Below are 12,402 nucleotides of genomic sequence, written 5' to 3'. Positions count from 1 at the left end.
TACGGTATTCCAACATCATAATAGACTTAATGTTAAAATTTGATTGAGGGAGTTTTGGTCTCATCATTCATTCACATTTTAAACAAGTAAAATTAACTTATCTTAGGACCACTATTACTTCATTAGCCATATTAATAGTTACACTATAATCCCACTATTTTGTTTTAAAAAATATAATTTTATTTGAAATTGAAAATATTTATTACTATAAATGAAACACTTTGCATCCATTAAATATTGATAAATAGTTGTCTATATGCTCTATGGTTTATTATGGACTTATGAATTTTGATCTAACACCGAGCCAAATGTCGGATCTAAGTCTAGGAAGTTGACTTAGGATAGGACTCGCGAGTCATGCGTGTCAGCAAAGCGACAAAAAAAAAAACCCCACATCTCCTTCGCATACGTGCCTTTTGAGTGGGATCCAGCCCAGTATATGCTCGTTCAAACCCGAATCCAAATTTGGACCGGTACTATTGCCAAACCCAAAATTGACTTTGTCCTATTCCGAGTCAAAAGCCCCAAACCTTTTGCATTGGATTGGAGACGGCCTTACAGAATATTGATTAATTAATTAAAATATAATATAATAGTAGCCAGCCAGCCACCACCTTAAAAACTTCAAAGAGAGAATTAATAATTTAATAGTGATTAAAAATGAACAATAAAAAAAGGAAGGTCGAATTAAAAGTTTGAAAGGGAAGGATGGGACGGGATGGGAGACACAAGGGGTAAGCTGTAGGGATTTCAGGGTACGAATGGGATCGCTGTTCGCTCCCCCTCACTCCCTCCTCTTTTTTTTATTATTTCCTTTCCACCACACCCACATTTTCATTGTTGATATATAATAATAATAATAATTACAATGTACAGGAGAGAGACAGAGAGAGAGAGAGAGAGAGAGTGCGCATTACGCACTCACCCACTGAAACACTCAACAACACCCAACTTTTCTGAATCTTGATGAGTTCTCGCTCAACAACAGTCATCAGTCTCTCTCTCTGTCTCTCTCTCTCTCTCTCTCTCTCTCTGGCTGTAGCTTGTTCCTTTGTCTGTCTAAACTAAACTAGAGAAAACTCTTAAAACTAAAAACACTAAATTCTAAAACTAAATTGCAAATTTACTATTTAAAATATTATTAAAATAAAAAGACAGAGCCAAAGGGAGTGAGAAGAAAGAGAAGAGAAAAGAGGTGGTGTCGGCTTCGACCAAACACGACCTTAATTTTATCATCCACCGATCCCAATCCCAAATCGATCCTCTCAAAACCCTAATTAACTTATTCCAGTTTACGATTCATTTCGCCTGCTCATTTCTCTCAGCTGATCAGCTCTGAGGTACACTCTGCTCACGAAACCTTTCTTTCAATGGTTAACTTTTCATGTTATTTTTTTTTGGGGGTTTGGTCTGTTTCTTACCCGGAACCGACATCTGTGAGAGATCCAGAGTTTCGGGCTCTTATTTGGTTTGTGAGAAAATGGTGTGACTGAGGATATGAAATGCTTCAATTTTTCCTTATACGTTTTTTGTTTTGCGCAAATAGAAAAATACTGAATTTTTCTTGTTGGTTTACTTAGTAGTGGAAGATGGTTCTAAGTGGGTGTCAAAGAAGTCACGCTTTAGGATCCAAAATATAGGAAAAGTTTTCAGTTTTTTTTTTTTCCTTCTGGAAAGGTGGGAGCAATCTAACGAGACTCATGTTTTAAAATTTTGAATCCAAGAAAATGCGTTAGATCGTATGCGATCAAAGGCTTGATGAAATTTGCTCCATTCCTGCTTTCCTCTCTTCAGTTCTCCAAAAAAGTGCATTTTGAAATTTACTTTACTGAAAAATTGCCCATGTTTACGCTAAGAAAGGTTGACGACCCCAAAAGGTTCTCCATTTACGCTTTATTGTTCACAGTTTGGCGCTGAAGCCTCAAATTCCAACCTTCTTTTTTATTTTATTTTGATTTTGTTGCCATTTTTAAGGCACAGAGCTGGTTCGGCAAACACAAAAAGTGGGTAAATTTTAAGGCTTTAATTATCAGGCGCTGAAGCTAGTTTTGCATTGATTATGGATGATAATTAATGGTCTTTACTTAATGGGTTTCTCTTAGTTGGTGGCACTATTAATTGGGCAGTGTTGGTTGTCTTGTTTCTATACAAAAAAACCTTTTCACGCTTGGGTTTCCACAGGAAAAGCTTCAGGGGTGGGAGAACATTTGTTTAGTTTTGCTATGACATTCTCAGCTTCCAATCATCCCCAAGGCAGTTCCCGGATAGGTTTGAATTTCTCATTTACCAGAGCTTCTTACCATTCTGAAAATTATATTTTGCTTGCTATTAGTACGCTATACTGAAGTGGAATGTGAAGTTATTGATTAACCTTGTCTCTTTTGGTTAATATGGTCTTTTACTTACTGAAAAAGAAGAAATTGTTGATTATCCTGGGTGTCTATAAATCAACCTTAAGGATGCTTATGATAAAAGTGTTTGTTTGTTGATGGTGCATTAATGTGGAAACAAATTTTATTGAGGCTTTGGCTAAGATTTTTGTGGGTAATTATTTTATTGATGCTTTGACTGAAAATAGAGTAATTATTTTATTGATACTTTTATGGAATTTTACCATAAATCTATTCTAATTTTCTAGAGGAGTTATAGATTCATCATTTGTCTTAACATTTTTAGTGATGGTCTGTCAATGAGCAGGAGTATATCAAGTTTGCTGAGAGAAGCCTAAATACTGCATCTAGTGGATAGTGATCTATGTAACAAGATATATCCAGGGAATTTCTGTAGTTTAAATTTGGGATGATAAGATAAAATCAAACCATTGTAATCATCTAATAACCCAAGGCAAAAAGAATGTAAAGAAAAACATTTATAGGATGCTGAGTGCTGTAACTTGTTTCCTGTTTTTCGGGTGTTCTTTCATTTTGTTAATGCTCGTCTCTGAATTGAATGTTCTTACATCTTATAATTAAATAATTCTTATCAATATAGCATGTGGTCTCTAAGGGGCTGGAAAGAGTGAAATGTCTTTGTTGGACTGGGTTTATTTGATGTCTGTATTTTGGGTCTATAGTACTTCTTCCTTGTCCTTGGAGAGGCTAAACTTCGTTGATTCTTGTTTATAGGGACATCTGGTGATGCTTTGTATAAGGAACTATGGCATGCTTGTGCTGGACCCCTTGTCTCCCTTCCACGTGAAGGGGAGCGAGTCTATTACTTTCCACAGGGTCACATGGAACAGGTATGTCTGAGTTCTAAGTTTATATCACAGGTAGCTGTGCTGTTTTCATACTTAGCACTCAGGTTTATTGGTAATGTGGGTTGAATTGTGTAACTTCAAATCACTATTTTCTTAATAATGTCAGCAACTAGTTATGAATTTATATAATGGATTACTTAATACATAAACATGTGTAGTCTTTAAGAAGAAAAAGGACAAACCATGAATTAAAGATAGATATATGGTGAGCTCTCTTGGATAGGTCTGCGTGTTTGTCTTAAGGGTGCCATTTAGTTTGGCCTTGTTTGGCTTTTGGGGTCTGTTTTAAATTGATATAACAGCTAATAACTTAGTCTTTATATATATTTTTTCCTCATAGAAAAAAAAGAAAGTATCTCTAGCCTTTTAAGAACAAATGAACAAACCATATGATGGAGATAGATATAGTGAGGTAATAACTTGTCTTTAGCTTATTTTGCAATATCTTGATTACACTAGCTAATGTGAACTTACAGTCACATCTTAAGATTATGAACAGAAAGAAAGGATTATTGTAGCCTCAAATTAGGTGCCTATGTGGTATTTGAGCTTAGTTAGGGAACTAATTTTGAGGCTACAATAATCCTTTCTTTCTTTTCATGATCTTAAGATGTGACTGTAAGTTTACATTAGCTAGTGTCAAACCTACTGCAACTTCTTTTTGTCCAGGCTTGGGACTGGTTTTAAAAGGAAATAGATCATCTCCAAGGGGGCTTGCTAAATTGTAGCTTAAATGACTAGAAAGTTATAGTAGCTAGCCACTTTTGAAGTAGCTTTTCCAACCACGCTGACTATTTTAGCTAGTTATCAATTGTTTTACTATTTTTTGAATTCAGTATTTTGAACTATATTAAAATATCCAATAGCTAGTCCCTAGGAACAACTTTCTCTCACCTCAAGTTTAGGACCTCGTAAAGGTTGATCTATTTTAGGAACTAACAAGATAGCCAGCGTGGTTGGAGCACCTTCCTTTTTTATTTATATATTTTTTATAACACTTAAATAACACTTCTCCAAATTTGAACTAAGTTAGAGTGATTGCAAGTTTTGTATAATATATTTATGTGGACTCGGTATGGTCTTGGATGTGATGTATGTATCCTAGAAGTGCTGTCAGTTTTTCATGAACTTGGAGTGCCTAAAGGGCATGTCCTTGTCCATGTCATGTGAATTGCAAGGCCATCTAACCTTTAATGTACTTACCTTAGATGCTATACATCGTCTTTACGTGGGGTCTAGCTTATTGCTTGGTTTGTAGTCCAGCGCCACCTATGTTTTGTTAGAACTCTAAACTTTTGTCCTGTGTAATGTTTGAAAGCTTTAGTCAAGCTTGCAACTCACTCTGGTTTGGGTATTCTGCCGTTTCTATAATTTGGTTTAGTGCATAATTTATATTACTTGCATTCCAGCTTTGTTTTCCTAATTTTTCTGTTTCTTTGCTATTCAATTTGTTACTTATATTTTTTAATTACTGCTGAATATCTTTCTATACAAATATTACATAATTGTTTTTGCTTACTTTTAACTGTATTGTATCTGTCAACTGTATCACTATAAACTGATCTCAATGGTCTATTCCTCTGTTAATTTGCTATGTGTTATTTTACTTGTATATATCTCACGTTTTGCATGTATGTTGCTTTATTGTAGCTTGAAGCATCAATGCATCAAGGGTCCGAGCAGCAAATGCCTTCATTCAATCTGCCATCCAAAATCCTGTGTAAAGTTGTTAATGTTCAGCTACGGGTGGGTGATATCATGAATTTTAGTTTGTAACAAATTAGAGTTTTTTTTTTTTTCTTTGTTGTGCATCAGTTCTTGGCTCAACTGTCTAGTTGTATGATTTGTACTTAACCTGAGTGTAGGCTGAACCTGAAACAGATGAAGTTTATGCACAAGTTACTCTCCTTCCGGAAGCAGATGTGAGTTCTCTCTCCCCAAATAATCATAACCTCTAAAAGTATTAACCAATTTCGATGAATTATGTTCTTTATAATTGCAGTTTGTATCTAGAGTCATAATTGATTGCAAACCTTGCTTCTCCATTTTTCCCTTTCCCTTTTTGTCATGTTTGCTCTAATTTGATTCTTCTTCATGGATCAGCAAAGCGAGGTAACAAGCCCAGATCCTCCACTGCCAGAAACTCCACGGTGTACAGTCCATTCATTTTGCAAGACACTTACTGCGTCTGACACAAGCACACATGGTGGATTCTCTGTCCTTCGGAGGCACGCGGATGATTGTTTGCCACCACTGGTTAGAGTAGTTTCTTTATTTGTTTTCAGTTTCTACCTCGTTCATACAATATGTTGGCATATCTTCATATTTCTTTTCTTATTTTTCTCCTGGAGTGGAGGTTGGCTCATTGTTCTATGCCTACCCTGATTTTCAATTTCTTTCAGGATATGTCCCAGCAGCCTCCGTGGCAAGAATTAGTTGCAGCTGATTTGCACGGAAATGAATGGCATTTTCGGCACATATTTCGAGGTTGGCTTTTATTTATTTATTTGAATGATTTATTGAATACGCTTATAAGAGTATCATTGTACTGCTTTAGCTAGGAATCTTCATAAATTTTCATTTTATGCATCCAACAGTTTAATCAAGAAGTTTTCTTAATGTTTGGTTAACCATTTTACCTCAAAAGTCATAACCTTTGTCATTGGAGCAACTCCAAGACACCTTTGTTTCGATGCCAGAATTTTTCGAGTCTCCCTCTCTTCATTCTGGAGTAATTCCAAGAAACTTTTGGTGTGATGTTAAAGTTCGGATATCCCCTTTTCCTTCTGCTTATGCTTGGTCCTAAATCACTTATTATGTATCTTTTGATAGAGCCACTTGAGGGGTTAGTCCTCTACAAGTTCTTTGCCATGGGAAAAGCAATATCTCAAGAGGTTTTATGCGACTTTATCTCTCTTTTTTTTTTTTGATTGGTCTCCTTATCATAGATTTGGACTGGCTTGTCCTTAGTATTAGCTTTTTGGTTCAGCCTTCTCTATTCTAGTGTGCCCATTTGTTCAACATCTTTATCTATTTATTGTACTAATTTCTTCAACAAGACCATATATTTTCTCCTACTTTACTGTGAAAATCATGACTTTTAAATTCAGCATTATGTTGTGGAATATTTGTATCCATATATTGGTTACAATGGCTGGCATCTTATGATGTTGCCTTTATTTTATGCTCTTTTCAGTTTGATAGTGGGCTCCTATGCTTATATTGTTATTACAATTTTCCTCTTCTAAAATAATCCAGGGCAACCTAGGCGGCACTTGCTCACAACTGGGTGGAGTGTTTTTGTTAGTTCTAAGAAATTAGTAGCTGGTGATGCCTTTATATTCCTCAGGCAAGTCTATAGTCAATGAAGAGGATTAATTAATTTTGCTTTTGTTACTTTATCTTTAAATCTGTGTGCTGTTTGCTTATATGTCATTTCACATGTATGTTCTAGAGGTGAAAATGGAGAGCTGCGTGTTGGAGTAAGGAGACTCATGAGACAACCAAGCAACATGCCATCGTCTGTTATTTCTAGTCACAGCATGCATCTTGGAGTTCTAGCTACTGCTTCTCATGCTATTGCAACTGGGACACTATTTTCTGTCTTCTACAAGCCAAGGTATTTCCTCTTTTGCTTTATTCATGGAGGCCAATAAGTAGTGTTCCCAATGTTCTTGTAACCTGATTATGTGTACTTTCTCTGACTATTTGATGTCTTATATATGGCACTGATTTTAAGTGTGAAAATGGTGGTTTGAATAAACATGTTTAGTAGGTATTGGTATCGACATAATCTACTCTTTTAGAGTACATATATATATATATATATTATGAAACTTTTAGAGCACATTTTCGTTGTTGGAAGAATGAGATATCTTTTAACAAGTTAATCGGGTTGTGCATTTCAAATTGTCAAGTTGTGTAGTTTGAAGCCTGCTTCCCCCCTGTTGGTCATTCTTTGTGTTTGTTCTATTACTCAAATCTATCCTGAAAAAAGAAAATATTTTGGTGGCCCTATTTGTCACAGAACAAGTCGATCTGAGTTCCTTGTAAGTGTCAACAAGTACCTTGAAGCTCACAGTCACAAACTCTCTGTTGGAATGAGGTTTAAGATGAGATTTGAGGGTGAGGAAGTTCCTGAAAGAAGGTATTTTTGTTCTGCTTGGTATCTTATGAAGGAAGTCATAGCATTCGGACCTAACAAATTTTACTGCACTACAGGTTCAGTGGCACGATTGTTGGTGTTTGCGATAATACATCACCTGGATGGGCAAATTCTGAGTGGCGATCACTAAAGGTTTCTATATTTTTCCGTGGATGTTCCTAATTTGAGTTTTGAGTCGGTCCAATAAGATATTTTTCTGTGCATCTAATGTGTAGTTGTTAGTTAATTCTGTTTCATTTTATCTTTTTTTTTTTTCTAATTTAGAAATACTTTTCCAGTGAGTAATGATATTATTTTTTCAGGTCCAATGGGATGAGCCCTCTTCAATATTGCGACCAGATAGAGTATCCCCATGGGAATTGGAGCCATTGGTGGCAACTACTCCCCTAAACTCCCAACCTGCACTGAGGAACAAGCGGGCACGACCTCCTGTTTTACCTTCGCCGTCCCCAGATCTTTCGGCACTGGGTATGATTATTTTCATAGTGATGTGTGATTTGTCTGTCTTGGACTTTTTATTCTGATTTCCTTTATGGTCTTTGTGTACTAGGTGAGTGGAAATCCCAAATTGAGTCTCCTTCAGCTTTCTCCTATAGTGACCCACAACGCGGCCGAGACATTTATCCATCACCCAAGTATAATTCTGCTTCAAAAGTCAATTCTCTGTGTTTTGCTGGGAATAATTCTTTGGCTGCTGTTTCTGGGAACTCAATGTTTTGGTCTAATCGAGTTGATGGTGTAACGGAGTCTTTCTCACCCGTTACGAACAAAGATTGTGGGGAAAGGAGACAAGGCACTGGGAATGGATGTAGACTGTTTGGAATCCAGCTACTTGAAAACTCTAATGTAGAGGAGTCTTCACCTGTGGTTATGGTGTCTGGGAAATTGGGGGATATTCGACCAATTTCATCATTTGATGCCGAATCTGATCAACATTCCGAACCATCAAATGTCAATCGATCTGATCTCCCTTCAGGAAGTTGTGATGCTGAGAAGTCATGTCTGAGATCACCTCAGGAATCGCAAAGCAGGCAAATCCGGAGTTGCACCAAGGTAGTTCATGTCTTTTTATCCCTCAACCTAATAATATTTTCCAACCTTTTACTGGATTTGGTGCAATTTTTGGTTCAGTATTCTATGGGCTTGTCAATATTGATGTCTACATTCAAATGCTTGTTTTTTTTTTTTTTTTTCTTGAAAAAAAAGTAAGAATCAGATCAGTTCTGTCTTTATTTGAGAGCTATTATATACAATTCTTCTGTCGTGGTCCCTCCTTTTAGAATCTTAACATTGTTTTTTCTCAAGAAAAATTCTATTGGACTACACTCTGGTTTATGCCTCTTCATTCCTTTTTTGAGAAGTCATTGGGTCTTGGCTGTTGGTGGTGACTGCATGATCGATTGTTTTTTCATTTAAAAAATAATAATTTGTCTTAGGTTCACATGCAAGGGATTGCTGTTGGACGAGCTGTAGATTTGACACGGTTTGAGCGGTACAAGGATCTGCTTAAGAAACTGGAAGAGATGTTTGATATTGAGGGTGAGCTCTGTGGATCTACGAATAAATGGCAGGTTGTGTACACCGATGATGAGGATGACATGATGATGGTTGGGGATGATCCATGGCAGTAAGTTCATCTTACCAACCCTTGAATTCTTCATTTGAGTCTTACAGTTGAAGATTGACTGCTTAAGTGCTTCAATTGTATCTCATCTTAAATTTAAGAACTAAGAATACCTGTGGTCCTCTTTCGGATTCCTCTTAAAAGGAGCATAATGATTAGATGGTGTTGGGACAGTAGAACTGAAAATTCTTTTTTGTTTATTTTAAATTTCGGGTATCCATCCCATGTATGAACTTCCACCAGAAGTAATTAGGTTAATGAATCTAAACTTCATGCCTTTGAATATTCATCCCGTAAAATCTGTGTACTTTTGTTGCAGTGAGTTCTGCAGCATGGTAAGGAAGATTTTTATCTATACAGTAGAGGAAGTCAAGAGGTTGTCACCCAAGATAAAACTTACACTCAATGAAGACGTCAAACCAGGAAAGCCGGATTCTGAAGCAGTGGTCAACACCGAAGACCAGTCATCCATTGTGGGACCTGCATACTGATCTGCCCCCTTGTCTCTAGCTATATAATGAAAAATTGGAAAAAAAAAATGGAAAATGGAACTTGATTGTCACATGAGGTTCTGTCTGCTAGGATGATGCTATCTATGACAAAGTACACATGCTGGAAGAATTGGTTGAGTTTCCCTGCATGCTGAAATGGAGGGGGGCAGTGGCCTGTAATGCACATGCAATCTGGAGAGTCACTGCTCGTGACAGGGTTTGGGTGTTATGGTTATTGGTTGCCTAGTTTTGCCAAGAGGATCTCATAGTGCTTGCTTGTTTGGACCCAAATGGGCTACCAGAGTTTTTCTACTGTGTATGGTGGGGTACATGCTCTCCCATCTTCATCTTTTTTCTTTTTTTTTTGTCCTTTTGGTTTTGTATTTATTTTCTCTGTGATACTTGTCGAGACATGTTGCATCGAGCTTTTGTACATAAGTATATAGCCTTCCATTTCTTGCTTGCAAACGACTTGCGTCTAGTTTTTTGTCGGGAAGAAGCTTTTGGGAGTTCAAAGCCTTGTCTGTGCTTCCCGGATTCCCGTCACCTTGAGATGATGCTCATCCTGCAGCTGATGATGCTGCATTTATGATTGTACATGCTGTTTGCCTGTGCAGTGCTTCTTTGTTATACAAGTACAGGAATTTATATTGTCTGCGCATCTCTTTGTTTAGAGGAAGAGAAAATTGACCTTTTACTGTCAAGGCATATCGATTTAGTCTAATTTTTGACTAACCTTATCCATGAAAAGTCAATGTACGGCAGACCTTAGTGTTAAAAGAATTTTTTTTAAAAAAAAAGAAAAGAAAAGAAGGGAACTGGGAACCAATTAAGTTGGCCTTCGTGTGTTATGATAAAATTTGACTCAACAGGGCGAGTACAAAGATAAATGAGATGGGAGGGGCTACTTGAGAAGAGGATTGGGAATCAGTTCAAAATTGTTGAGTTTTGGCCGGATTTAATCTTATGTAATGCAATTCTGGTTATAAATTTTTTCTATCATGGATTCAATTGTGTTTGATATTGATTTATTTTAAAAGAAAAAGAAATTGGTTCCCAGTTTATGGTTCACATAACTGTTATATACTATTTATATATTCTTAAAAATTAGATATGAACTCGAAACTCAAGCATTCATTCGGAACAATTTAGGTCCATTATTTTGTAGTTTATATAAATATTGTTATTAATAGCCATGCTGATGAATTTTCCTAGTCAGGCTAGTTTGAATGCACAGTTTCATCTGCTCATTCAATTCCAGAAACAGAAGACAAAGTTGCAAGAAATGGTGCACAATATTATTCCTCATTCTCTTCCCATTGTAATAAGTTTTCAATCAAAATTTCAAGTCCAACTTTATTTTGTGTTGTATCCTCTGGTGTTTATTATTTAAAAGTCCTCCTTGTGTTAAATGAAGTAATATTTGCTTGTAGGGTTATAGATGTTTATAACTTTATATAAATATTTTAATTACTTCAACTCAGATATTGTAAATTAACTTCAAAATGCAGACTCGCAAACTCAACAGTGCATACTAGAAACTTTCAAGTAATGAGATGGATACATGAGGTTTATCCGTTCAAACTAAACTATTTTAACGAGAAAAACTTACATGAAACAAATATTATAAGGAACAGAATTTCCAACCTGCAAACATGCAGAACACACGGCATGTTGGCCAAGGCTTAGGAATAGAACTTCTGACTGCAAATGCTAAAACCTCTGATAGATAGTGTTATGGGTGGTCCAACTTCCATAAGTGCGTTGCTCATGCCTTGTAAGGCAACTTCAAAGGTTGCCGTTTGACAGCATGCACCAGTATATACAGACTATCTACCTCAACCTGATAAGATGACACTCCAGAATATTATAGGGTGTTTCATTATTATTGCCAATATAGTGGCTCAAATAATATTAAAAAATTCTACATGAAATGTATTTTAGAAACACACTCAAAGATCATTTACAACATAACAAAAAAAGACACCCAAAACACTCAAAACAAAAGGGTAAAACCGGTTTGACATAATAATAATAAAAAAAAGAGGGTAAAACCAGAAATTAGTATATTAAGTAAACTAAAAAATAGGACAAACGTAATAGTGTCTTTAACTTAACCACTTGTTTAGACCACACGTGCAACCAATTCCACATCGGTCAACCTTTTTTTTTCTTTCTTTTTTCCCTTTCCATTTGGGGTTTGTTTTATTTTGGTTCAATTTGGGGGGTTTTTTGTTTAATTTGGGTTTAATCGGGCCCAGTCAACAGACCCGCTCTGATACCATGTTAAGATTTCAGAGAGACGGACTATTGACCCAACATTCACAACATCGATATTGTCCCTAAATTAACCACCTGTTTAGGAGGTGTGGGGTTTTATACAAAATGTCTCGATATTATTAGGAGTTGAACTATTTATTATATGAGACTTTCTATTTTGTTAAGTTTTCGAGGTGGAACTCGTGTATTCTTCAACACGCACATCTATATAATTCGATATGAAAAACACATTCAACTCATTGAAATATTATACAACACTAGTAAAGTTCACAGAGTAATTGCAAATACGATAAATGAATTTGCTAGTGTTCTAGCCCAATCATGCCTAATTCGGGCATGCTCCATCAACGATATCTTTGAATTTTGAGAGCTCGCTTAGGAGTGTCCGAGGCACGCAAACAAGAAATTTCAACAACAACAACAACAACAACAACAAAAAAAGGGGGCAACAAGAAACTGACTATTATTTCTTCAAAGGAGATCCAGACTGGCTATGAGACTTCTTTTCTGTTACCAAAGTTTACTACCAGCTCTTGAAGAGTTAGGGTTGTTTCTATGTTTTGTGTTCTGTGTTTAGGAGGGG

The 12,402-nt window shown here is 36.2% G+C and overlaps 1 protein-coding gene across 2 annotated transcripts; it reads left to right on the top strand.

Annotated features, from left to right (window-relative positions):
• The first annotated feature begins 903 nt into the window (after positions 1 to 903).
• LOC117628458 (auxin response factor 1) lies at positions 904 to 10,236 on the top strand. Of its 2 annotated transcripts, XM_034360920.1 has the most exons (15): positions 904 to 1,340; positions 2,182 to 2,268; positions 3,126 to 3,241; positions 4,910 to 5,005; positions 5,125 to 5,181; positions 5,363 to 5,515; positions 5,662 to 5,746; positions 6,518 to 6,608; positions 6,714 to 6,878; positions 7,287 to 7,406; positions 7,481 to 7,556; positions 7,727 to 7,892; positions 7,975 to 8,477; positions 8,861 to 9,051; positions 9,368 to 10,236. In XM_034360920.1, the coding sequence occupies exons 2-15, from the start codon at positions 2,223 to 2,225 to the stop codon at positions 9,537 to 9,539; spliced, it is 2,037 nt and encodes a 678-aa protein (XP_034216811.1). In that variant the 5' UTR covers positions 904 to 1,340; positions 2,182 to 2,222; the 3' UTR covers positions 9,540 to 10,236. The 2 variants fall into 2 exon arrangements, with proteins under 2 accessions (XP_034216811.1, XP_034216820.1); XM_034360929.1 differs by lacking the exon at positions 2,182 to 2,268 and having other exon boundaries at positions 905 to 1,340.
• Positions 10,237 to 12,402: the final 2,166 nt, after the last annotated feature.

Source organism: Prunus dulcis, chromosome 1 (genome assembly GCF_902201215.1).
Source record: "Prunus dulcis chromosome 1, ALMONDv2, whole genome shotgun sequence".
Lineage (NCBI taxonomy): Eukaryota > Viridiplantae > Streptophyta > Magnoliopsida > Rosales > Rosaceae > Prunus > Prunus dulcis.
The sequence above is the reverse complement of the archived record's forward strand: the minus strand, read 5'-3'. Positions and strand labels throughout refer to the sequence as shown.

Excerpts from the sequence above, each read along its gene's own strand:
- LOC117628458 (XM_034360920.1), top strand. The coding sequence starts at position 2,223 with ATGACATTCTCAGCTTCCAATCATCCCCAAGGCAGTTCCCGGATAG. Across the intron at positions 5,182-5,362 it reads CTCTCCTTCCGGAAGCAGAT|CAAAGCGAGGTAACAAGCCC; the intron begins GTGAGTTCTCTC and ends TTCATGGATCAG. Across the intron at positions 7,557-7,726 it reads CTGAGTGGCGATCACTAAAG|GTCCAATGGGATGAGCCCTC; the intron begins GTTTCTATATTT and ends TTATTTTTTCAG.